The 25518-nt window shown below is 48.3% G+C and overlaps 1 protein-coding gene and 1 long non-coding RNA gene across 7 annotated transcripts in view; one reads left to right on the forward strand and one right to left on the reverse strand.

Annotated features, from left to right (window-relative positions):
- On the forward strand, positions 1-25516 carry LOC119116823. Its single transcript, XR_005096374.1, has 3 exons — positions 1-11; positions 14699-14702; positions 25384-25516. It is a non-coding gene; the product is annotated as an uncharacterized LOC119116823 (long non-coding RNA).
- nrxn3a (neurexin 3a) overlaps positions 1-25518 on the reverse strand; it is a 47213-nt gene that overhangs the window by 9613 nt on the left and 12082 nt on the right. For 3 of the 6 annotated variants that reach the window (XM_037242530.1, XM_037242531.1, XM_037242533.1), the window contains exons 6-23: positions 16626-16927; positions 15545-15706; positions 11587-11883; positions 11341-11488; positions 10764-11147; positions 9871-10074; positions 7931-7957; positions 7324-7443; positions 6934-7054; positions 6540-6800; positions 6239-6429; positions 5656-5829; positions 4069-4188; positions 2875-3056; positions 1916-2087; positions 1684-1773; positions 1283-1584; positions 879-963 (exon numbers count right to left, since the gene is read on the reverse strand). In XM_037242530.1, the coding sequence (XP_037098425.1) occupies positions 879-963; positions 1283-1584; positions 1684-1773; positions 1916-2087; positions 2875-3056; positions 4069-4188; positions 5656-5829; positions 6239-6429; positions 6540-6800; positions 6934-7054; positions 7324-7443; positions 7931-7957; positions 9871-10074; positions 10764-11147; positions 11341-11488; positions 11587-11883; positions 15545-15706; positions 16626-16927 (3342 nt within the window). Of the gene's footprint in view, positions 1-869; positions 964-1282; positions 1585-1683; positions 1774-1915; positions 2088-2874; positions 3057-4068; positions 4189-5655; positions 5830-6238; positions 6430-6539; positions 6801-6933; positions 7055-7323; positions 7444-7930; positions 7958-9870; positions 10075-10763; positions 11148-11340; positions 11489-11586; positions 11884-15544; positions 15707-16625; positions 16928-25518 lie in introns of all 6 variants that reach the window. The other 3 variants (XM_037242535.1, XM_037242536.1, XM_037242532.1) reach the window with 2 other exon arrangements.

A 25518-nucleotide genomic window follows, 5' to 3' on the forward strand; every position in this document is an offset into this window, starting at 1 on the left:
GGATTGGTTTTGTATTTCGGTGCAAAAAGACAGAATGACAAGAAGTATGCTTGGAAGCAAAACCCAAATGAAAAAAATGAAAAATACACAGAAATTCAATGATATCTGTTCTCTCTGTTCTCTCTCTCTCTCTCTCTCTCTCTCTCTTTCTTTAAAGCAAAAATGCAAGCATCAATATGGACAATTAAATGTGATTATGGAGTGATTACCCCCCCAGCAAAAAGAAAATAGATAGATAGATAGATAGATGATGGGATTCTTCAAACAAATCAGGACAATGTACTGTTTGAAAAGAAGGCTCAATGTGATCAATGGCAGCATCACTGGCTCATCATGGTTCACTGGGATACAAATTTCGCTCATTATTAGGTTTGTTTTCAAATCTCAGCGGGCGAAATGTGTGTATGTGACCATATGGAGCACTTTGGATGACCCCATGTGCAAGTGTAGTTCATGACAGCAAAAGAGCTTCTGCTACTTGCAGGCTAACAAAACGGCGCTCTGAAAAGCCGCTTATGATTAGTATCATTTATTTAATTTTGTTCAGATAAAGTTACACTTTGCCAAACCATGGGGATGTGATGCTTTGAGACTGCCATCATCCATCCATCCATCCATCCATCCATCCATCCATCCATCCATCCATCCATCCATCCATCCATCCATCCATCCATCCATCCATCCATCCATCCATCCATCCATCCATCCATCCATCCGTCCGTCCGTCCGTCCGTCCGTCCGTCCGTCCGTCCGTCCGTCCCTCCGTCCGTCCGTCCATCCGTCCGTCCGTCCGTCCCTCCGTCCGTCCGTCCATCCGTACTGGTGCTGATGCATGAGCGCACATAGAAAGCAAGCAAGTGCAAACTAACCTAGCCCACCTGGATGACCCGTTTCACACTCCTCCAGGTCTTCATCGTCGCTGGAACACTCGGCAGATGACACTATGTCATCCGTTGGATGCTTCTTCATCAGAAGCAACAAAAAGGCACGCACAATACATTATTTGATCACATTGAATTTGATCTTCTTCACTCGGTGCGTTATTTGTGTTCAGTTTGAAAGGCACCAAACGACGACTGTCTGTATACAGACGATAACGGCTCGTTAGCAGGGATGGAGAATCCAGGTCCAGAAAGTCCAAATCCTGCCACAGTTTGGCTTTAGCCACAAACGTTTCATTTGCTGGACCTGGATTTGCCAGCCCTGCCAAGAGTGTCAATAAGCACATCGTAACAGCCAATGCTTGAATGTCTCATTGTAATTGGAAGCGTTGGAGCCGTACCGTTGAAGAGGACCTGTGTTTCCGCATGGTGGTGGTGGACATCATGGTAGTGGTCTCAATGAAGTTAGTGGAGACATCTGAAGGCACGGCAGTGGACTTGGTGGAGCCTGCCCCGGTGGGGACATCGCCCACCAGCCTCACGCTCCCATTGATCTTGACATTGGGGTTGCTCTCCGCAGCCATGTTCAACACCTTGAGGGTATTGTAATAAAGACCAGAGAGTTGGCCCTGAAACGGCCGGCCACGATCGCTTCCGCCGATTGCCACCGTGGCTTGAGTGTTGAATATGGTTAGCTGGCGTCCTACAGGAGACATCCGGCCGGGCCGCATGTATTAAAAGCAGGGGACGGACGCGGCATAACATACTTGAGATTATTGAGTGAAATGTTTTGTTTGCCTACCCTTTTCTTGGAGCCATTCTTCTACTGGCCTGGAGTACTTGAAAGGAATTTTCTTATTGGCCAACTGAACCCGTTCAATGTCACTGTTCCCTTGGACCAAAACATTGACAAAGCTTTAGGTGTTATCAAGCAGGGAACCAAAAGACAAAACTAGCAGTAGGAATAGCAGAGCACTAGTGCAGTTAGTTAGTTGGTTAGTTGGTTAGTTGGTTAGTTAGTTAGTTGTCTCTACCTGTTGGGAAGTGTTCATTGATGGACCAGTTATCAACCTGCAGCGTCGCGTTGCCACCGTTTCGGGTGAAGCGGACCACGTGATACTTTCCATCATTCACCGGGGTGCTGTTCTCTTGGACGCTGATATCCACCGTCCCAATGTTGAACGTCACGCCAATTTTGCCTTGTTGCTACAATGAAAGAGCAAAATCAACACTGGCCGGCTATGGGAATCCACTAAAAATCCACTGTTTGACGACACAGGCCCCCCGACCTTCCTCCCTCCGCTCCCTTGTTTTGGTGCACTTTGAACCACACATCCAAGCATCCATTTTCTCTTTATGATGACTAATGAATGGTCGGCCAGCGCCAGCAGTCAATCACAGCGCCCACGTACGTATTTCTACCATCACTGTGAGTGGGAACTGAAAGTCAGGAGGGCACGGGCGGGCAAGAGACACTTGGATGATGATGAATGAATAATGCATTTGAAATCAGACGGTAACTATAGCAACGACCTTGCAAAACAAATCTTATGGTGGCAGTTGTGCTATGGGTCTTGATTAAATCACAGTACAAGTATGTTTTGTGACAAATGGAAAATTTGTCCACCAGAGGACACCATCGGGCCGGCCGGCCAGCCCCGGCCACCTACCCATCCCACTAGAACAGATGGCCAAAAGCAAAGGGACAATTGGTGAGCTCAACAATGTGGATGGAGCGCCTCTGTCTTTGGCAGCTGTAATACTTGGTCCGCAATGTGAGGAATTCATCTAACAAACGTAGAACAAGCGGGCCGGACTCCCAGGCTTACAGTGCTGCTTCATTTTCACCACCAGGTTAAATGAGGGCACTTCCAAAGCAAGTACTCGGTGTGGGGAGGGAGCCCCGATTGACTTTGAATGGAAGAAATAAGGACTGGGTTCAGTAGCTTCAAAAAAAAAAAAAGGAAACGTACCGAGTGCGCTATGAACTTACTATGTGAAGCATGAGAAAGTCCCCCAGACCCGGAGCACTGTCGATCCTGACGAGGATGCCGTCTTTGAGCGAGGTACTAAAGCCAACGGTCAGCCTGTCGGTCCTGGTGCTCGGTCTCTCGTTGGCCGGCCACTTGAACGTTATGAGGCCTCCTCCTTTGCCAAAGATGTATGTGGTCCCAGCTGAGCAGAGCAGGACAACTTTTCATATTTAAGGGGACAACAACAGGAGCCTATCGGCGGCGGCCTATCGGCGGCGGCCTATCGGCGGCGGCGGCCTATCGGCGGCGGCGGCCTATCGGCGGCGGCGGCCTATCATCGGCGGCGCCTATCATCGGCGGCGGCCTATCATCGGCGGCGGCCTATCATCGGCGGCGGCCTATCATCGGCGGCGGCCTATCATCGGCGGCGGCCTATCATCGGCGGCGGCCTATCGGCTGTCATTCACTTTGGGGCTAGAGGATATCGATTGCTCTCAACGAATGGCCCATTTGGAGGCGCCTCTAAAAATTCTGCCATTGATGTGGATATGAGCTCAATCGAGCTAAACGATGCGTCGCGAGCGAGACTCGGCCAAATTGCAGGTGCTGTCACGTTAACAACACTAAATCCGTATAATCCTGGCAAAACGGTCCTCATCTCAGCGTGGCAGAGTTGAAATGACATGTCAGCACCACGAACCAAACGTCGTCTTTATTGTTCTAGCTCTCGCAACTGATCGATGCTGATAGAACAAACGTCAATTTCCGCAAAAGTGTGAAACACTGGTGACATTTGCACCTTCCGCCATGGAGTGTGAGAGCATTTCATTGTTGGCTGGTTTAGAGTGGAAAAAAAGACCTGATCTGCTCTGCAGTAAATGGTCTGGCCAGTTACAAGCAATTAGACAGCGTACCTGATGTGCCACGGGACACATACATTTCATGACAGCACGAATGTTACAGTTTGGAGACTTTTTTTTCTTCCTCGACACTACTTGCACTTTGCGAGTGTGTGTCGTGGAACCTGAAGGTGCCAGGAAGACTTTTGTCCTGCTCCAGGTAAAGAAAGGTGTGGCGGCATAAGAAATGATGTCGTGTGCGCCAGGATAGTCATAAAAAGCAGCCAAGGAGAAAATAGATTCTCTTCCAACTAGTACATTGCTCTGCTTGCTGTGTGCGTGTGTGAGATGTGAACGCGGCAGCACAGCACTCACGGTCATTGCACTGCGTCCCAGTGTAGGAGGTCATGGAGCAGTCACACGTGTAGTTCTCCCACTGCTGGATGCAAATCCCCATGTTGGCACACGAGTCCTCCTGACAGGTGGTGCTGGGACCTGCAAAGTCCACAAGCCCCCACAATCACGCACGCACGCTCGCTCGCACACATACAGACCCAATCCGAATGGTGGCTGGCCTTTGGGATTCATCATCCTACAAACACCAAATCTATGGTCTCAAAAGGGCCACCTTTAAAGTGTGCATTTGACCCACACACTCTTCCGAAAAGAAACAACTGCAAGCAAAGTGTTTGCAAAGAAATATTCCAAATGGGATAAGCCGCTGGCTCTTCCGAGCTGCGCTTTCTCACGTCACGTTTTCATGTCAAAGCTACGCGCTTTCAATTTCTGGCCCAATAGGTTTGGTGGGGGTTGCATTTCTCCTTGGAGTCCAAAATGCTTGCCCTGCTTTCTGATCTCACTTGATCTAGTTCAGCTAACCTGCAAGCGATTGCATCAAGTGACTCCAATTATGAGCAACAACATTGTGACCAAATATCATTCATGGGCTTCTGTAATGGCATGGAGGCTGGCGAGAGAAAAAAACAAACCAAACCAGAAATCAATTTCATGTGTCAGAACTGGCAGTGAAGACGACGAGGCAGTAGATGGCAATGCAATTTAAATGACAAATCATGATGCATTGGCTTGGAAGAAATGTACACATACAAGCACACAGAAAAATGAGACACTAGATTGCCATGGACAAAAAATTGCGATTGATGAGATTTTATTTTCTAAAACGAATCAATCATCGACTCGTTTATTGTTGTACAGCAAAAACCGTCATTATCGACCACATTCAGACTGTCATGTCACAGTGAGCACAGACAAGTACACATCGTCGTCACTTGCTGTCAACAGACATTCATTAGTAAGGCAGCAGAACAAAAAGAAAATTACAATACACTCAATGCCCGGCTTGAATGATGTGGCAGGCAAAAAAAGAAATACTGTACAGAAAATGATTTCCATGCAAACAAGAACAACATATGGAAGCCGACCCAGAAGCCTTTGGAGGATGGAAACAATGACATCTTCTTGCTCATGCAAAGCCCATTTCAACGCAGCTAGAATGAAATAAGTCGCGAGAGCAAAAGGTCAAACTGGAAGTTCAAACCAATGAAAAGCCTTGGCATGTTTTGCGGTCGCTCCACTGAAAGTGAACGAAGCGCCGTGCCGCAGCATTTCCCTTTTCTCACTAAAGCCCAAAGAAGAAGTACGTTGTCCAATTCGATTGAACCCATACCCCAAACATTATGGTGATGTCGTCGGACCGTATCGGCGATGGCATCGTCGGACGGCGGCCAATGTGGCCGATAAACCCGGCCGGCCGGCCGGCATCTGTCTCGGGCTGGGCTTAGCCGTGCCCGAGCCACGCCACCAGCACGGCTAAGGCGACGGAGGAACGTCCGTACGGATGCCAGGCTGTGCCGCTACTGTTTGTATTGAGCATGTAGAAGGAGCCGCCCGAGCCGCTGGAGTTGAACTTTACGTCAGGCCCGAACCTGAGGGAGCGTGTACCTTCACATCCACGCTCAATCTGCCCGCTACGAAACAAGGCGTCGCTGATGAGGTCTGGCAGACGCCCGTTGAGGTCCACTGAAGCCAAGCAGCCTTGGAAACCCTCTCTGGAGGCCACCAGCTTGGGAAGACTACCATACATGCCAGGACCCAATCCAGCGATGAAAAGGTCGCCTGAAGACATTCAAAAGCTCAAGTTCCAAGATCTTTGAACAACTGCAATGAGTGGCAACCATTGCTTAAGACACACAGCTTAGTACGATATTGCCATTCAACAAATGTCCAAAGTTTGGAGAGACTTAAGTTGGCAGGAATGGGAGCAGGTTGGTGGTGGTGGTTGGGGCAGTTATTGCCCTCCGTTTCCAAATACTCATTGAGTATGGTCGAAAGCAGAGGACAAACGTGGCCCTGTCCCAGCTTTGATGGACCGCGTTGCAGGCATCCAATTGAAAAGCAACCAAGTTGATCATTTTGGTGTACTCAATGAAATGTAGGCTAAAAAGGATTCGCCATCCAAATAAGGGTTTGGACGTTGATTTACGAGTGACTGTTCAAGTCAAACGCTATGAGATTCTTTGCATACCTTTCAGGTCCAGGTTCTTGGCCCCATTGATGCTCTGAATTGTGGCTATCGCATCCACTTTGAGGGTATGAGTGTTGCTGTTGTCTCGGGTGATGGCCACGTTGTGCCACTGGTTGTCATTCAGGGCTCTTTCACTTTTGCCCTTGATCAAATTGGGCCCATTTCCCAGGTCAAACACATAATGGATGTATCTGCAGGGCAGTACATCCTTAGACTTGCATCGAACATACTCGTTCGCGTAATGGAGCTTGTGAGGTGAAATGAGACGAGATGCGAGGGAATCGGACCTTTTCCAACTCACCCTTTCACCAGCTCTACCGCAATAAAATCACTGCCATCTCCCGAGTTGAATAGGATGAAGCCGTCGGCGGAGGTGGTCTTGAACTGGAAGAAGAGGTGCATGGACGCGTAGGCCTGGAGGGTGGCCAGGCTCAGATAGCTACTCTTGGATTTAAAGGTGACCGGGTCAGCGATAATGGAACGGATCCCGAAGCGGGCGTTGAGCTCGCAAAAATCAATGTCGCCGTTTTTGCACAGGTCGATGTAGAGCATGCCATTGAATCTGGAGGAGAAAAAGAAAGAGCCAAAAAAAAAAAAAAAAAAAGGAGAGGAGAGGAGCAGAGACAAATGTTGCATTTTCTCTCCAGATTGTTCGCGAGCAAAGAGGTGCCACTGTTGCCTGCGCGCTTTTCTACCTGAGGCTCTGCAGATGACCAATGAAGCTGGACGGGATGCTGGAAACAAATCTGCGCTCGGTCATGACGCCCGTTTCAATGTTGTGGAACTCCAGACGTGTGTGGTCACCCACCATTTGGCCTGAAGATGGGGGGAGGGTGCAGGGGATGGGGTGAAAAGAAAGACAAAAAGAAAAAGAAAAGAGAACACCGTCTGACACTAACACAAAAGGGCTGATTTAAGGAGAAAGTCATAGAATTAGAGCGATGCAAGCTGCCCCGCCCGGCCCCGCCCGGCCCCGCCCGGCCCCGCCCGGCCCCGCCCGGCCCCGCCCCTCCCGACGACAGGCGTGCAAGCTCCATAGAACGAGTGGCGAGGTAAGGAGGTGAGAACACGATGAGCCCATGTACCTTCTGCTACATCATCGTCAACGATTAGCTTGTAGTTTTTGCCGCGACGCACCACCCGTACCGTATGCCATTCGTTATCATTGAGCTTTTGCCCGGCATACAGCGTCTCCGGTCCTTTGCCTGAGAACAATCACAGAGTTAAACACATCCCGAGCCTCCAACCAATCCTTTGGTTTTCCACCTAGCAAACTAGCCTTTGGTCTAGTTTGGGAACCAAAGGTTTGGTTCAAACTGTGGCAAAAACACAAAACATTTGTCTAAGGACACTCTTGGAGTTTTGCTTGACCACTGACGCTTCTCATACAGTAGTAGTAGTAGTAGTAGCAGTAGTAGTAGTAGTAGTAGTAGTAGTAGTAGTAGTAGTAGTAGTAGTAGTACTTTGCCATCGTGACTGGTCTGGCCTTATCATTGTACGTATAAGAGAATGCCTACATGAACACAATGACTCATCAGAGTTAGCTTTTCTTCTTCACTTTGTGCACTAAATATACAAGGTAGTATCTACTATCTCTTGTTGCCGCCAAAGCAGTTTGCACTTTGCATATATTGCATCAACACATCATCATAGAAACATAGAAAGCAAAATGAAACTTGAGTGGTAACTTACTGGAGTTACAGTTTATCCTGATACAGTCTAGATGGGGAAGAATAAATGACAGATGAAATTGCATCCTTCAAGGTTACAGCTGCAGACATCCAAAAACAAAAGTTCCACCCTTCCGGGGACGTACACATGGAGAAAGACGGCCATTTTCATTGCGTCCATCTTTATCTTGGACAAAGCCACAATTGGAACATATTCTTTTGGATGGATGTAGGCGAGCTACAGATAACCGTTGCTCAATGAGAGGGGGAGGGAGGGAGGTAGGGAGGCAGGGAGGGAGGCAGGGAGGGACAATATTAACAGTAAAATGGCCACTTTTGGTACCAGCTGCATTTGATTTCCAACCCACAAACTTGGACTTGGATTGCTTGAATCATCCATCCTATTTGAAGTCAATTGCATGGTCGTATAAATTGGAGTTTGTTGTCTTTGTTTTTGTCTCGTGGAAGCTTCTTTGAGCTGTGGGGACACCAAGGGTCGGTCACCATGCGGCTGATCATTTCATGTGCCGTCAACCGCAACAGAAAAGTGGGAGCAAACAGCCGCGATCCAGTCAACACCAGCACCGTGCAGAGGCACAGGACCCCAGCCATCCATCACGTGGAGAAATATACACGATGCATGTTGCCGTGTGCAGGTGTGTGTACAGCGTAGTATACGTTTGTCTGTAAGAAAGCTTAACGAGTCGTATGTGCCTCCATGACGTCATGTTACAAGATACTAGGATGACGATGGTCGTTGTACAATTTGAGTGGTCGGGAAAAGCCTTGGCTTGGCTTGGCTTGGCTTGGCTTGGCTTGGCTTGGCTTGGCTTGGCTAGGCTTGGCTAGGCTAGGCTTGGCTTGGGGTCGCAGCCAGCTGTAGGTTTTGCTGGGCTCTGTTGTCGGGCTGTTCACCAGACGGGCCGCAGGCTTAAGGCCTTTGAAGGGGTGAATACCATCTTTTGACAAAGCAGAATGGAAAATGGCAGATAAATGCAAAAGGTCCACACACCATCGTCAGCAGATGACATCAATCACTCCAGAAAGGTGAGAAAGAAGATCACACACACACACACACACACAACAGAATAATGGGTATGCAAATCAAAGTTTTGCTATCTTGTGGTGGATCGCTGGTGGAAGTCAACTCTTAGAAAGTCTCAGCGCATTTGTTTGTCTGCCCATTTGGAAATTTGTCTTCAAATTAGGTCACAATCACCTTCGAATGTCTTTGTATGCTTTTACCGCTGTGACTTCCTCCAAAGAAAAATCGAAGAACGTTAAGAAGATCACGGCTATTACACCGGCCGCTTGCCTTTTCCAAACATTGAACGAGAATGACATGTTGTGATGGTATAGCCTAACGCAATCTCAAAATGTACAGCAGAACCTCAAAATCTCGAGGACACGCAACTATGTGGAATTTGGTGGGCCACATCACGTCAGGAGAGCTCCGTTTGCGAGGACAAAGCCTAATATGCGGCAGAATTTGCGTGAAACTTTGCTGAATTTGGAGCCGTACGAGCGTCTGTACTTGTTCAAGGCTCGGTTCTTCTCAGGTTTTGCTATTTTGTCCTGACGCTTGCAATTTTCAAGAAGGACACGTGTGAGCTGCATGTGCATCTTTACCGCTTTTTGGTTGAACTATCCAAAAAAAAGGACGGATTGACCCTTGAGGTTCCACTGTAGCTGCAGTTACAAACGTGTTCTGCAGTCACACTCATGCAAACTAACGAATGCTCCTGGTCTCCAAGCCGACGTGAACCTTTAAGGGATGGGAGTATGCTGTCTGACGAACGGACAAGAACATTTGACATTAGCAGTTCATGACAAACCACCTGATGAAAAGAGCCAAGGTGCGGACGCAGACCAAGAGGGAGGGAGGCAGGGGGGAGGCAGGGAGGGAGGCAGGGAGGGAGGGAGGGAGGCAGGGAGGGAGGGAGGCAGGGGTGCCTACGATACCTAGATTGACGGTGAGTTTGACGCGGCCTCCGTCCAACTCCAGCCTGAGCGTGTCGGCCGAGTCTCGGGAGGTGGTGGCCATGAGGAGGCCGTAAGCCCTCTGCGAGCGAAAACGCAGCGACACGTCCTCTGCCTCAGTGTGCGTGACGCTTGGCATGACTACTTTCATATACATGCTGCCGTCGTAGGAGAGGATGGAGGCCTCTGGAACACACACACACACACATTCAAAATCCAAAAGCCTGGACCACCAGAAATGACCAACGAAGATGCCTCAAAAATCATGCCAACGTTCAGTGACAGAAAAAATGCCAATCATAGTGCAATATTTCACTTCATTATGAAAGCAATTTCTATACCACCTACTATATCTGATTGACCCACATGTTTTGTCTTTTTAAGAGTAAAAATGAACTTCTCGGGGAACTTCATTACAGGCCACAAGATAAGGACAGAGAAAACCAGTGTGATAGTGCAGCTATTATTTGGTCTGCAAAAAACAAAAAAAAGGAGAAATCTGGAGCCATTTGTGGAAGAGAATTACTTTGACCTTTTTTTTTTTATCAAATCAAATCCATGGACACCTGGAAAGAAAATGGCTTGGCACTATGGTGCAATGTTCAGGCCCGGTATGCCGCCGCCGCCGCCTTTTTGAGGATGACAAGGGGATTCTCAACTGCCTGAGTGGAAGCAATGGCGACTGAACAGGCAGGCTCAAATGCCTACCGTTTGATAATCAAATGGAAAAGATGTCAAACAATAAATACTACTGTTTTGGCAAATGTTTCTGACTAATTCTGGGCATGCCAAAAGCTCCCATCGTCGACTTTTGTGTTTGTAATGCCTTTTTTTTCCTTCAAAACAAAGAAGCTCATCCCACAGGTTCGGTTTACCTCTCTCACAAGTGCGAGACCAATAACCAGTGCCGGTGCAGTCGCAGATGAATCGATTCCAGCCTTCTTTGCAGGCGCCTCGGTTCTTGCAGGGGTAACTCTCGCACTGCTTGCCGGCTTGCTTGTTGCAGGAAGGCTTGATCCCGGCACCGTTTTGCGCCTCGGCGATCTGACGGATGTCTTTGCTTCGACCGTCGATGAAGAGATCGCGGACGCAGCCCACGTAGCCGTAGTTGAGCATGGCCGTCCACAGCTCGGTGGGCAAAATGAGGTTGGTGCGATCGCTGGGGAGCCCCCCCAAGTACATGTCGCCTTCCAGGTCAAGGATTTCGCTCTCGCCGCTTGCAGTGAATGGGGTCCTTCTGCTGTTGACAGAGATGGTACCTGAGGCAGACAGATGGGGAGGGAGTCATTAGAAGACTTTGAGACTTTGTTTCACCGTGCAGCAGACGCTCGACAAAAAGCTGAGCCGTGTGGGCTTGCGCCATTCGCTGTCCTTTTCAGTTGATAAAAAGCCAGCTCGCAAAACGCCAACGGACCGACCGACCGACCGACCGACTTTGTGGACGGAACCGACCTGAGCGACCGTCTCTCTGGATATCCACGTGATACCAGGCGCCGTCGTTGACCTTTGTTTGAGTGGCCTTCACCTTGATGGTTCCTGAGCCCATGTCCAACAGCAGGTACAGACTTCCATCCAACAGCTCAACAGCAAAGAAATCCACCTTGGGGAGAAAAAGCAAACGTTGTCCTCTCGTCTTCTCAGCGCGGTAGGGGTCGTGACCTTGACCCCAACTCATTGCCTCATTTGAGACGGGCTAACCTTGGTGTTCTTCTGGCTCCTGGCCGCCGCATCTTTGCGCTCTTGCGGTTTGCCGTGGGTGAAGAGGATGAGGCCGTTGGGCTCCGTCGTGCGAAAATCAAAAGAGATGGATCCCATCCGCTTGGTGTTCCACTTGGGTAAGCTGATGTAGGCCTCTGGAGTCTCAAAAGAAATGGGGTCCAGCGTAGCCACATTTTCACACTTGTAGGACACCTCGCCTTGGATCTTCATCTTGTGGTCAACAACCCGAGCCAGTCGGGACAACTCCAGGCGGATGTCGTTGTTCTTGTACACCACCTGTGCAGGAAAGAAGACGTCAAATATCTGCCGTCTCTTTCTTCTTCTTACAACGGAGGCTGGAAGACTTGATGTATAACGAAATGTCCTCCCGATGAAGGAAAGCGAGAGAATGAAAACGTGAAGTGACCAATCTCTTAATGCTGTCAATAACAATGGGAGGGAGGATGGAGTCATGGAGAGGAGAGGAGGGGTGTGTGTGTGTGTGTGTGTGTGTGTGTGTGTGTGTGTGTGTGTGTGTGCGTGTGTGTGTGCGTGTGTGCGCATGCGCGTGCATGTGTGTGTGCGTGCGTGCGTGCATGCGTGCGTGTGTGTGCAAATGGAAATTTGCTCAAGTGGAAAATTGAAACCCTTTTTTCGCCTCTAATTCTCTAGGCAGAGTAACTCCTTCTGTCTGGCTATATTTTGGTCGCAGGCATACATAACCCCCCCCCCGCTCTCTTTAATTTCACTCTTTTCTATTTACGTATTTTATTATGATTGTCATTTTTACGCTCTGTGCCCAGTGGATAGAGTGAAGGGTTGAGATGGAGATTTGACAGGATATAAAGTCATGGCCTGGGAAGGATCTTTTCCACCTCTCTCATCTAGTCCTTCTTTCTCCATTTGTTTCATCCTTCCATGAATATGGTGTCCCCCGTCCCCCAAAGGCCAGCCACGCTTTCTGCTGCTCCGATTGAACAAATTGGCATTTGAACAGCTCCAGCAATCTGTCTGTATTTCAAAATCGGGTTCTAAATAAGAGCGAGCGTCAGGTTGAAAAGTCAACTTTTGTTTCTCTCTGAAATACAGTCTGCATCATTTCTACGCACAAACCTTGGAGGTTGTGCTGTAAGTGCTGGAAAGAATCATGGGGGACTGACTGGCAATAAAGCATGACCGCTTTGGTTGGAAGTGCATACAAATGTTGTTTTTTAAAACGCTCAAGTGTTTGGAGCTTTGGACACATCCATACTCCTCACTTTGAAACACCTGAAAACAATTGACTGGACTTCTTTTGGGTGAAAACACGATGTTGATCAACATTCACATGTAAACAAAACAAGAGATGTTTCTCTTAGCCGATAGCTAAGTTACCTCCAACACTCTATTGGGCAACTTTGTTTTTTTGCAGGCTTGGTCACTAATGCGGTGTGTTTCACTATCTCAGTCCATTGGTCGAGTAAAAGAAGGACATGTGAGAGGTAGAGGGTGGCGCCGGCGGAGAGATGGAGTAGTGAGTGACAATTACAGCAATTATGTGTTATTGTAGGCCATTATGCATTTTGTAGGCTCCGAGATGTAGCCTTTCTCTGTAATTGCTGCCTTATGAAAGGCACGATATTGGTGGGCCAGACAGCCGCCCTCCTGCAGGCACGCAAGCGCGGGCTACCCGGGGCAACCAGTATTTGGTGCCATGGTAACAAAACATTTTTCTATAATGCCACTCTAGATGGCGAGTACAAGAGGATTGCAAGCAGGCAAATTAGCCCCGTAATGGTTGGGGAGGCAGAAGCCGAGGAGAGTGCTCAACACATGTGAAACTCTGCAAGGGAAAGAAAGACAACACATCGTTCTGAAAAGAGACCACAAAATACAGCATGTCATCATGGATTGCTGCTTGCTTGCTTGCTTCCTTCCTTCCTTCCTTCCTTCCTTCCTTCCTTCCTTCCTTCCTTCCTTCCTTCCTTCCTTCCTTCCTTCCTTCCTTCCATCTGGGGATGTCATGGTTTTCAGGCAGGATGGACTGCTTTTGCAGCTGGCAACCCGAATGACTTAACAAGGGTCTTCCATGTTTTGAACACAATTTGAGCCTATTTGAAGATCCTCAAAGGTGCCGGAAAAGGTCTAAATGACATCTGCAAAATATGTGGAGCTAGCGACTAATAGGGAGCACGGAATAAAATGCTTGTATAAAAGTCAAAGTCAAAGTCTGCTTTATTGTCAATCTCTTCACATGCCAAGACACACAAAGAAATCGAAATGACGTTTCCACTATCCCACGGTGACAAGACATAGTACACGATATACATACAAGTAAACAACACAAAATAAAAACAAGAAGGCACAAACAATGAATAATAAGAGTGATGAATAAATAATAAATAAACAAATAACACAATAAATAAGAGGAGCAAAACGGAGCAAGTACTTTGACACTTTGAAGGAAGTGCGCGCGCGCGCGTGCGTGTGCGTGCTTGGCATTCGTGGAAGCGCAAAGGACCTTCATTATTCAAATGCTTTTATAGCGCACAAATCAGGCTGCAGGCTACTGTTTTGTAAATCACGCTCCTTTGAAAATAGAATCTGCGTACTGGCAAAATCATCCTTTTTTCAGAGACCCCAATCACGTGCATGTTGCGTGAGCATGCCTCTTTTGTTTTGTGCAAAGCAATATTTCTGTGAGCATGTATACATAAAAGACAAAGGGTACTATCTTTTGACATGACTGTCTATTTGTTTGTAGTATTTGGACATTTGGGGCTGCCTGTGTCACGTCTCGTCCACTATGTGTCTCTGTTGTCATGGTTTCTGTCTGTGTGCTCGCCCCTCCCTCCCTCCCTCCCTCCCTCCCTCCCTCCCTCCCCTCCCGTGTGCCCGCCCCTCCCGTGTGCCCATGATTAGTCAGATTATCCTCACCTGCCTCTTGTTACCTGTCGTGTATATAAGTCCTGTCTGCCTCTCGCGTCCCTTCGGATCATTGTGTTGTTGTTGGCTTGATGTCTTTTGGTTCCTGATGTTGTAATGTTGTTGTCGTTGTCACGCTTAATGTCTTTTTGGTTCCTGTCGTTATCGAGTCTGTTTCGGTTAGTCAGTCAGTCAGTCAGTCAGTCAGTTGTGTTGTCGTTTTGTTAAGTCATGTCAGTTTGCCGAGTGCGTCTTTTGAGTTCCTCCAATAAACCCTGGTCCAAGCAGCACTTGGTCGCCCTGCTCCATCCGATCCATGGCAGCCTGCCTGCCTGGATTTGACGATCCTAGACCTGACTAGCATGCTCAGAGTAGGAAGTGGGCCAGAAGGGGATTAATTTGCCACTGCAGCGCTTCCTCACTCTCCCTGCAGCCCATATGACACTGCGCCTGCCTGCCAGGCAGTGCCAGGCAGTGCCTGCCTTGCCTGCGTGGCTGCCTGCCTTGCCTGCCTGGCTGCCTTGCCTGCGTGGCTGCCTGCCTGCCTGCATGCGCGCCCAACGTGTGTGTGCATGTGTTGTTTTAGAATGGCGGCACAAAACGTCAGCTCCCTGCTGCAGCCACTCACCCAGCTCATACAAGTGTTGCATATGCCATCATTAGCTCAAGGGAAAGGCATAGCACGTATTTGGCTTTGAATGTGTTTTGGTCTACAACAGGGGTCTGGAACTCCAGTCCTCGGGGGGGGGGGGGGGCCGCATTCCTACATGTTTTCCAAGTTTCCCTCGTTAACCGCACCTGATTCAAAGGATCAGTTCATCCTCACGGTCTGGAGGAGCTTGATCATTGAATCAGGTGTGTTTAACGAGGGAAACTTGGAAAACATGTAGGAATGCGGCCCCCCCCAGTTTGCAGGCAAACTTATGTGAGACGAGAGCGTGCGGCAGTGGCCGCCGCCGCCGCCGCCGCCGCTATGTGAAAACGCCAATTTCTCTCGTATTGCAAAGCACCAACCACTGTTGAAGCATCTGTGCTATTGAATGAGCCGGCTTACCTCCTTGAGACAGCCCATGAAGTTGTTGCTCACAGGTGATCCAGGCAGGTCAGCGGTGCTTGGGCTTCCCCCAACATAGAAAAAGTCATCGGAGCCAAGCATGGTGTAGTCCTCTTGGGTATAACCCGTGGTGGTTAAAATCCCATCCACCGAAATTGTTACCTAACATGGAGGAATGAAATGAGGTCATTCCATGATTGGGGGACAAAGGTAGCAGTACTGCTTTGTTCCTTTGGAATAAGCACTTTCATGATACGTCGTCTCAGCAGGTCGCTAAGGTATCACTTTAACCTAGAACACACCAACACAAGTCCCAAACGAGGTGAAAGGACCAAAACTGAATGGAAGACCATTTAGGAGGACTTGAACGGCAGATCCACCTTGCAGGACAAATGTGCGAGATTTTTTATTTCTTTGTAGACAAATGCGGTGAAAAATATGGCATCGATTTCTATTCCAACATGCAATTGGTCACTGCAAGGTGGGCCACCTCATCAGAGAGGTTGATTGCAGATCAAGGAAGAGGAACAGTAAGCCTTCGAGTGATTTGGTTTTAGTCAAATGTCCTGTTTCAATAGCAGTAGCAACAAAAGTGAAACAGTGTCGTCATGAGCTTTACTACATGGACATGGATGTTCCAGTATCAGCCCATTGTTGTCCGTGTAAACGTCGCACTTCAAATGGAGGTAGCAGTTGGAGCCAGCCCAGGTAAAAGAGGAAATGGAAGTTATGGAAGCAGTGGAAAAACAAACATTGGCCAAAAGCACAACAACAACAACAACCAAAGGCAGCAAAATATGGCAATAATAAATGATTGATATCTACCAGACAATGAAGTGTTTTGAACGTGGCGTATTGGAAACCTGATTGCTTTGCAAAAAGGGGAAGCGGGCGGGTTACACATCAACTTAAGCAGCAGCAGCAGCAGCAGCAACACCACCAATACAATGAAAGCCAATGAAAAGGAGTTGCGTGTGAGTGAGTCAAATTGGCCAAAACCAAAGGAAACAAACCATTCGACACCATTTTGATGACAAGGTTCAGTAGAAGACTGCAATGCTCCAAGAGTAAAGCAGCTTACCTGCCGAAGGTTGCGAGTCACTTTGACCTCGTGCCAGGAATTGTCGTTGAATTTGCCGTTGACCGGCTCAACGATTGCTTCGAAGGCTCCGGAACCCAAGTTGATCACAAGGGAGACGGCGCCGTCCTTCAACGCCAAGTTGACGTAGTCGGCCGATTTACCGGTGTGAAGGATAAGGCCGTTGCGCTGCCAAGTCTTGAACGAGAGCGTGATCTCATCGCTGCTGCTTTGGATTGGGTTCTGAGAGAGGTCGTAGCAGAAGTATTCAGAACCACGGAATGTGGCCACGTTCTCTTCCCTTGCTGTGGGAGAGGGGGGGGGGGGGGGGGGGGAGAGCCATTGTCACTCACTGGCTTTGTGCGACTTGCCAGCAACAGAAAAACTGTGACGGTGGCCTGCCTAAAGTTGCAAGTCTGTGATCGGAGGCATTTATTAAAGCTCAACAAAAAGTCACTTCCGTCCAACTCTTGCTAAAATGTGCGTGCGTTCATCAGTATTTATCAGACAAATGGAGTCAAAAGAGAAATCAAGGCATCACACTTTAAAAGACATTTACCTCAGTGGAGTGCGCTGATGTTCATGACTGCTGGGATATACTCTATGAGTTCACATATTCAAATATCAAGGCAAAAAAGAAAGATTTGGACATGGTTGAAGTATTTGCCTTCATGAAAACATGTCTCAGACAAGGTCAACATAGCGTTTGGACTTTCAATGACCTTTCATTTGGTTCTACACGGTTGAAAAATGTCAGCAAGAAAACAGTACGGTATTGTTGCCTTGTTTTTTGGGACGGCTTGATGAAAATGACCCATTTGGTGAACACCCCTACCAGATCCTTTATAGTGCTACGCTATGGCATCCCATTGGCAAGAGATGGGAAGCGAACCTCCCCTCCCCTCACCTCATCGCATCTCATCTCATCTCATCTCATCTCACCTTCCTATCATGGCCACCCTATTGTGAGGGGAAAAAGACTTGTAAGCAAGAGCAGGCACGCTAGTCCATCCCTAAAGAAAATGACCTGCAGGGAGGGAACACCACTCTGCTGTGCACACAAGTGAAGATGAAAAGTTGAAAAGTATTCCCAGCAAAATAAGAGCCAGCCTTTGATTTCTCCAAAAGAGAAAATCCGCCTTTTGACGCTTTTGGTCATATTGTGTGTGTGTGTGTGTGTGTGTGTGTTGTGTGTGTGTTGTGTGTGTGTGTGTGTGTGTGTGTGTGTGTGTGTGTGTGTGTGTGTGTGTGTGTGTGTGTGTGTGTGTGTGTGTGTGTGTGGTCTGCTCAGAGCATCTGAAAACACAGCAATGTGGAAAGCTGAGGCAGGGATCTCAAATGATCCTGTGTGAGGGAAGGAACTGATTTGCATTTGTCAGTGCTGCAGGTCACCACATCAAAACCTTCTGAAATCAGACAGCTGCGTAGTTGACATCCTGCTCCTGCAATTTCGCATTGAGCTCATTTCAATTTGACAAATCCTTTTTCATCTCTCCCAATTAGTCTTATTATATTCGTTCCTTCAACTTTTCAATTTGCAACTCCAGCATAGGTGAGTGATAAGATGCTTGGCTGGGAAATGGGGGAGAAGTAACATGTACTAAAAATACTAAACACAGTACACGTGTGTGTGTGCATGTGTGTGCGCCCTCGTAATTGCAGATGTATCAAGCACGTTATCTACATCAGCCGTTGCGTTGACTGGTGTTAAATTTCAACTACCGCCAGATTTGTTTTAACTGGCGCTTTTAAAAGTATCGTTTTAACCATATTTAGTGTGGACCTGACTTGTTCAATTGAACTCCTGAGGGTATGAAGAATCAAGCGATATCCTGAGGAGACACACACACACACACACACAGCCGAGCTGCACCAATTCCAAGGATCAACGCAATGAGCGTGTCACGTTAAGGGAAAGCATTTGCACAAAATGATATTGATGTAGATCAATGCAGAGACGTAGGCAACATTCTGCCTGCCTGCCTGCCTGCCCGCCCGCACAGGAAAGGACGCACGGCCACGGCACGGCACGGCACGGCAGGGCAGGGCAGGGCAGGGCAGGGCAGGGCAGGGCAGGGCACGGCACGGCACCAAACCTATTACACGGCCCACTGAGTGCATTCCGTACGACACAATGTGATGCACAGATGGCACCAAAGAAAAGAAGGCGGAGAAGACTGCCTGCAGGTGCCACGTGAAGCACGTCTCCTCTGCAAGTTCAAGCAGCGTTGAGGAGATGGGCCGTTAACTGCTAGCATTGGGAAAAGACCCATGCCAAATCCGGTGACATCTCTTATGTTGAAGACTTGATTGAAAGGAAGCAGCAAACATTTTGGTGAGGAGGAAGTCATTGCCGCTGCAGTGGCTCAGGTTAAAGCAAAACGGGAGGCCACGTTGGCCAGCTCGACCACACGGAACCATTTTGCCGTCCGTTTCCTCTGATCCTTGCAGCAGAGGGAGGGCAAATTAATATTGACACTCTCGCAGAGGAAGGCTCCACCGCATGATTGGCTTGGAGCCTTTGCGCTCAAGACCATATTTACATCCGTCTAGCGACGGCTTTGATGCTACATAATCGGATGGCATCTACCTCGGGAAGATCATCTCCGAAATAACACCAGCCCACTGGACTGAAAACAGGAGCGAGCGGCAGTAAAATGACACGGCCTGTAAAAGACGGAGGGAGGAAGTCGGGATGGATGGATGGACGGATGTGTGCGTGTGCACGTGTGCGCATGTGCGGGTGCAGGGTCAATGACACGTAGCACAGATAAGCATCAGTAATTTCGGCAAGCTGCCGGATTTCCATTTGTACAGCAGCTTGACCAATGCTGCGGCGGATATCTGCCACAATGCGGGCGCCACAGAGTCCCAAAGCGTTGGCGTCTGCGCCGATCCAAAGAGGAAGCGCCACTACCATCTGATTGCTTCCAGGATTTATTTGGTCTAATTTTAGGCTTGACATGAAGTTGTGTGGTGCTCAAGCAAAATGCACAATGACAACCACGCATTCATGTGCACATGAGCAACCGGGTCTACTCTCCACATGTGCAGATCTTCCCACATATAGACAAGTGACGGAGTCCCCCCCCCCCCCCACCTTCGCACACAAAGCCAGCCAGCCAGCCAGCCAGCCAGCCGATAACTCCCTGAAGCATAACAGCGAGGTTGGCTCTATCCCTTGGAGGCTTTTCATTTACTGCCCAACATAATGCCATATCCCTGTGCCCCCATGCCTCTCCAACAAACACACACACACGCGCACATCCACTTATTGGCTATTATCTGCGCCGTCTGAGCCTGTGTTCATGGCTAATGAAGGGCCACGGTTGCCATTTCTCAGCTGATGGTTACCACGGTTACCGGGGGACAGAGGGGGAGACGAGGAGGAAAAAAGGACAACCGTATACTTAAGAAACTGCCTCTTTGCGTTATGTTCAGCAACAATGGCAGAAAAACAGATGCCGAAGTAGCAAAAGCATTGCCGTTTGAACTGTACAAGTCTACGCACGCCGCTTTGGGCCTTTTTGCTAAGGTCATCCGTCTGAAAGTTTGTTTGCTGTATTTGAGCCGAGGTTGAGTATTCTGGCTTGATCTTTTTCTTGGATGGTCCCTGCTTCACAGCCATTTGTATGCCGGAGCGGCTGACGGACGATTTGGCCTTTTCCTCCGAGACGTAATTGCATTTTGAGAGCACGCCGGGGACAGAATAATCATCAACATTAGACTCATTTCTGAAGGACAGTTGTGAGGCGCGTCGGAGAGGAGAGCTCCAATGAGATGTGGCAGGACTAATAACGGATCTACACGCTGACCTAATGAAGGGACGGACGGACGTTCAGGTCGGGATGATGAGACATGTGTCAGCCTCCAGAGCAAACGTCTTCAGCATTTGACACGCGTGTGTGACATTTGTTCATCATGCGCCAGACCTTTAGGGGATGTTTCCAAAACCAGTCGGTGCTCTTGCGGAAAAGTTTGATCTTCTACCTATGGTCGTGTTTTGGTGCTCTGAAATCAAGCCTTTTATGTCGCGGCAGTCAACGTTCATGAAAGGCCTTTGGAAGAGTGACAATTAGGATCTCGTTCGAGGACAAATGCAGCGATTAGCCTTCGTCTTAGCAGTATTGACCAAAATGAGATGCTCTTTGTGGGTGAGGGTGGGGGAAATAGTAAGGGATTTTGGATCGCAGCGGGAGGCCCGGCCTATCATCCAGACACATGCGTGCGCTGCCTGCCTGCCTGCCTGCCTGCCTGCCTGCAACTATACAAACACACAATGGACCTGGTCGGCCGGCCGGCTATCCCCAGGCTAAGTGGCATTAACCTCTTTCTCTCATGGGGCCTGGACAAAAGCCCCAGAGGAGCGCTAATAATCACCTCCCGCTTGCCCCTCCCCCTTCCCCTCACAACACACCATACTCAAAGCTCATTCCAGACAATTCAGTGTAGCAATACATTAGCAGGTATTCCAAAAATACCAGATTCGTTTATATTCTGCGGAACGGGCCCTCCTACTTTGGAATTATTTTTAATATTATGATTAATAGAAAACTCTACCATACACATATTCAAAAGAGTTCTCACTTTGCTTAAAGAAATATGTTATGATATACAGACGTGGGGGATGGAATATGATACTAACCCTGCACTGCAAAGCTACAAGCCGAACAGGCCTGTGGGCTACTCGTGTCATTTTCTTTTTTTTTCTTTTTCTTCATCATATTGGTGACCCCAGTTCTCCATAAGTATGAATGAACAGCGATCAGTCCCATCCCAACCCATCCCATCCCAGCTCCCTCGCTGTGTGAGCTACGCTTCGGCCCACCCATGACTGCGAACGGGACAGGAGCCGAACCGGAAGGATGTAGTGCGGTGCGGTGCGGTGCGGTGCAGTGCAGCTATACCATTGAGAAATCGAAAGTTTCGATTTCCTCCAAGCACGAGTCGCTAACATTATATTTATATTATATACACGATAAATGAAGCTCGGTGTGCATACGTTTCTAATGTGTAGATGGGTTGTGAACAACAAAGGATGGGGGCGTTATTGAGGTGGGAGTCTGCAAGTCAGCGGTGCGTAGATTGGCTTGTTTTCACCATGCAGCACCTCCAATATAAGATGCTACTTCACTCCCACAAGCTATTACTCACTATTATTTGTTCACAAATATGTTTAAACTAAAGAGTTAAATACTATGTGTCATAGTTAACACCTGAAGTACATTTGATTTTTCGGTGTCGCAATTGAAAAGTATGGCGCAAGTGTCCTTCATGAATAAAGATGACTAGGGAGACAATGAAGAGTAATGTGAATGGACAGGATGGGTGATGATGAGAAGGAGGGACTCGGGGGGGAGGGACTGGACTGGGGGGGGGGGCGAGTGGGGTGCGTGTGTGTGTGTGTGTGTGTGTTCTGGAGGGAGAGAGATAACGGCTCCCTCGGTCTGATTCATCATGCGAGTGGTGTGTCACAGCGAGCACCTGGCCCACACAGATAGGAGGAAGTCCGCTTCAATAATCTGCTCGGCAAACACTTGCACATACATACATGGAAACAAATCTTTCCAAATCATCAAATTGACTCAGGCAAGATGTTCATCCTAAACTGTCAACTCAGCCAACAGCACCTACTATGAATCCAACAAAGTATCATTTCAGGAATTTGCCTTGCGCACGCATCTACATTTGAGATGAAAGAAGAGCGCAAGTAGAATACAGCAATGAAAAACATAGCGATGACCGTAGTTGAGCACGGGCATTCTTCGTGCACCGCTTTGGGGTCTCCTGCAAAGTGAGCAATTTGAATCCACCACATACAAGCGCAGAGTTGCCACTTTAATGATACAAATCCTTTGCAGTGTTTAAAAGTCATCGTCCAAATACATGTCAGACGCTTGGCAATTGTCTCTGCTGATGAACTCATTTGGCAATCTAAAAGCACACTATGTTAAGAGTGCAAAAGAGAGGTCAGCGCTCATTAACCCGGGGTCATTCTTCACCAATCTGATGTCTCAACAAAACAAGGCCGCTCGCTGCACGGTGAACGGAGAAAGACCAGCCAGCCAGCCAGCCAGCCAGCCAGCCAGCCAGCCAGCCAGCCAGCCAGCCAGCCAGCCAGCCAGCCAGCCAGCCAGTCAGCCAGCCAGCCAGCCAGCCAGCCAGCCAGCCCAAGTGATCAAATCACCACAAGATGGCCTATCCACTGCACGCTTCGTTACCTCATCAGTGAGTGAGGAGCTTGAGCAAAGGACTGATTGCAGATTGCAATAGTTTGGTCACACGCGCACACATACGTATGCACGGGCGCACGCACCCAACACATAAGCCCTTGCTTGGAATGATGAAAAGGCAAAACCTCTGGCAAGCTTCAATATGCGGCAGCAGAAACTAATACTGTTGGCTGCCTGGTCGGCTCTGCTGACCACGCCCTCGGCGCAAAAGGAAATAACAGCAGGACGTTTGTGATGAAGACACCAAAAGACAGTGGTGTCTTCATCATCATTCTCACACAGAACCACTATAAGAGTCAGGCTGCAGCAATTATTGACCAGTTGGACCGAAATATAGAACGTAGCCAAATTTCTCATAGCAACTTAGCTTCTCTTGCTTCCCTCGGGGCTCTTTAGTTTGCAATGGCTTTCACTTGAACACTCGGGAAAGGTCAATTTCTTCTAAAACAGCTTGACAAGTATTCAGCAGTATGCACTCCATTCAAAATCCATTTCAAGGCAGTGCTTTAGATTACGACAAGAGATGATGAAGACAAAACGACTCTTTGCATCAAGCCCCAAAAATCCAACAGAGAAGTAAGTCCATGTTCCTCAAGAGAACATTGCGCCTTCAATGTAGCTGTGGAACCTGCATCGCAGAAGTTGACATTTCACATGCATTGCAGGCTGGACAGCTTTTGGAAGAGCCATTTGTCACATGCGCACAACTCCTGCGTGCATTTGCTCTTTTTCAGAGTACACGGGCCCTTTGGGGATTTACCCGTAGAAAAAGGTGGAAATACTACATTTGCATACTAACAGGAGTTCCTCTAACGACACTTGCCTCCTTAGTCGACCATATGATGTACTGCCGTGCGTGACAATATTATAATGGTATCGTTTGTCAAATGAGAAGAGAATTTTACAAATACACTGCATGTACATATAACGTGAACTAGAGGAAAGGCCAGGCGTTGGCAGGAGCTGGGAAAGATGAATGATGGGGTGGAAATGGAATGTCATTCCCATTCATGGGGAAAAAGGCCATCCCTCCCTCCCTCCCTCCCTCCCTCCCTCCCTCCCTCCCTCCCTCCCTCCCTCCCTCCCTCCCTCCCTCCATCCATCCATCCATCCATCCATCCATCCATCCATCCATCCATCCACAAAGCGGGTGACTAAAATTGCAAGGATAGACTTAAGCCATGTTGGCCACAGCAAAAACGCTTAACACTGAATGGGAAGCAGAGAAATCAGCAACATCAAAATGCATCGAAGGGCAAGCAGGAAATCGAGCTATTGCAGTCTTGCTTTTCCTTCCTTCCCTCCTTCCCTCCTTCCTTCCTTCCTTCCGTCCTTCCTTCCTTCCTTCCTTCCTTCCTTCCTTCCTTCCTTCCTTCCTTCCTTCTTTTTCACGTGTGCTGTTTGCTTCGTCAAAGAATGAGCCCAATTGCATGAGATGAGCTCAATAGATTGCTGACTGCCAATATAAATAGCAGACTTGACTTGACTTGGGAAACACACACATACACACTACCTTTGGCACAAATCAATAGCGTGAGGCTAAAATGCACTTCCATTTAATTATGATTACCAGCCTTTCCTCGCCCATAATCTCTTTCTTTGCTGCCCCTATCGCTCTCGCTTGCTCATGTTTGTGTCTATACAGAGCGCCGCCGCCATCTCCCTCTGGGAGGAGAGAAAACTTGTCAGTACGAATCTGGGTTTAATCGTTTCCCAGATCAGCAGCATGTTTTTCTTCCCCTGAAGCATGTTCTGCCCCCCACCCCCTCTTTGAAATGTCGTCTGGGGAGCGTTTGAAAGCTCAAATGTGCTTGCTCCGGGGCAATTGCACTATTGGGGCTGACTTCTTCAAATAAACGGGCTTCAATTCATTCTACGTACGGCGCTCTCTGTTGACACCTCAGAACATGAGACACTGAAATAGAAATAGCTTTGCTCTAAATGAGCCATTATCTAACAAGGAATACTTCACAAAATCCTATTGGATTAGATATAGCCATTGTGTAAGCCGTCGTGGTGTAAAATGTCCAAATACTATTTTGCCACGGTGTTTGATCAAAAGATGTGTCTCAGCAAAAATCCATTTCACTTAATTAGCACCCAAAAGACGTTGTCGGTTTTCTGTTCAAACGCGACCCTCCTCACCTTTAATGACATTTTTGTTGCTCTAATATTTACTACATGACAGACTACCCTGAGAAAGAAGGAAGCAGTGAGGCGAATGCTCTTTGGCCGTTTGCTCCGTTGTTTGTTTGTTTGTTTGTTTGTTTGTTTGTTTGTTTGTTTGTACGTCCATATGATGCCACTGCTGCTTTTTGGCACACAGGCCAGCCAGCACACAATATGGCGTATTGCTTTCAGCGTGGGCAGAGGAAGCGAAGCAAGCATGGCCACCTTCATCAATCCCAACAGAAAGTGGCTCGTCTCAAGCGATGACATTCTTTTGAAAAATCTGCAAAGAAACATTGTTCAAACAGACACGTAGCGGACATGCGCTTGCTTGCTCTTTCCTTTTCCAGACCGGGGAGTTTGTTGTTTTTTTCTGCGACCAGATGGCAGCAGAGAAACTTGGAAGGTGTTCATGGATGTTACACGCATGAATTAGTGGGCAGAGCTTCCATTGCACATTTCCATCATCGTCCTGTTCCGGGTGATGCAATAAA

The sequence above is a fragment of the Syngnathus acus genome, chromosome 22 (assembly GCF_901709675.1).
Source record: "Syngnathus acus chromosome 22, fSynAcu1.2, whole genome shotgun sequence".
NCBI classification, from domain to species: domain Eukaryota; kingdom Metazoa; phylum Chordata; class Actinopteri; order Syngnathiformes; family Syngnathidae; genus Syngnathus; species Syngnathus acus.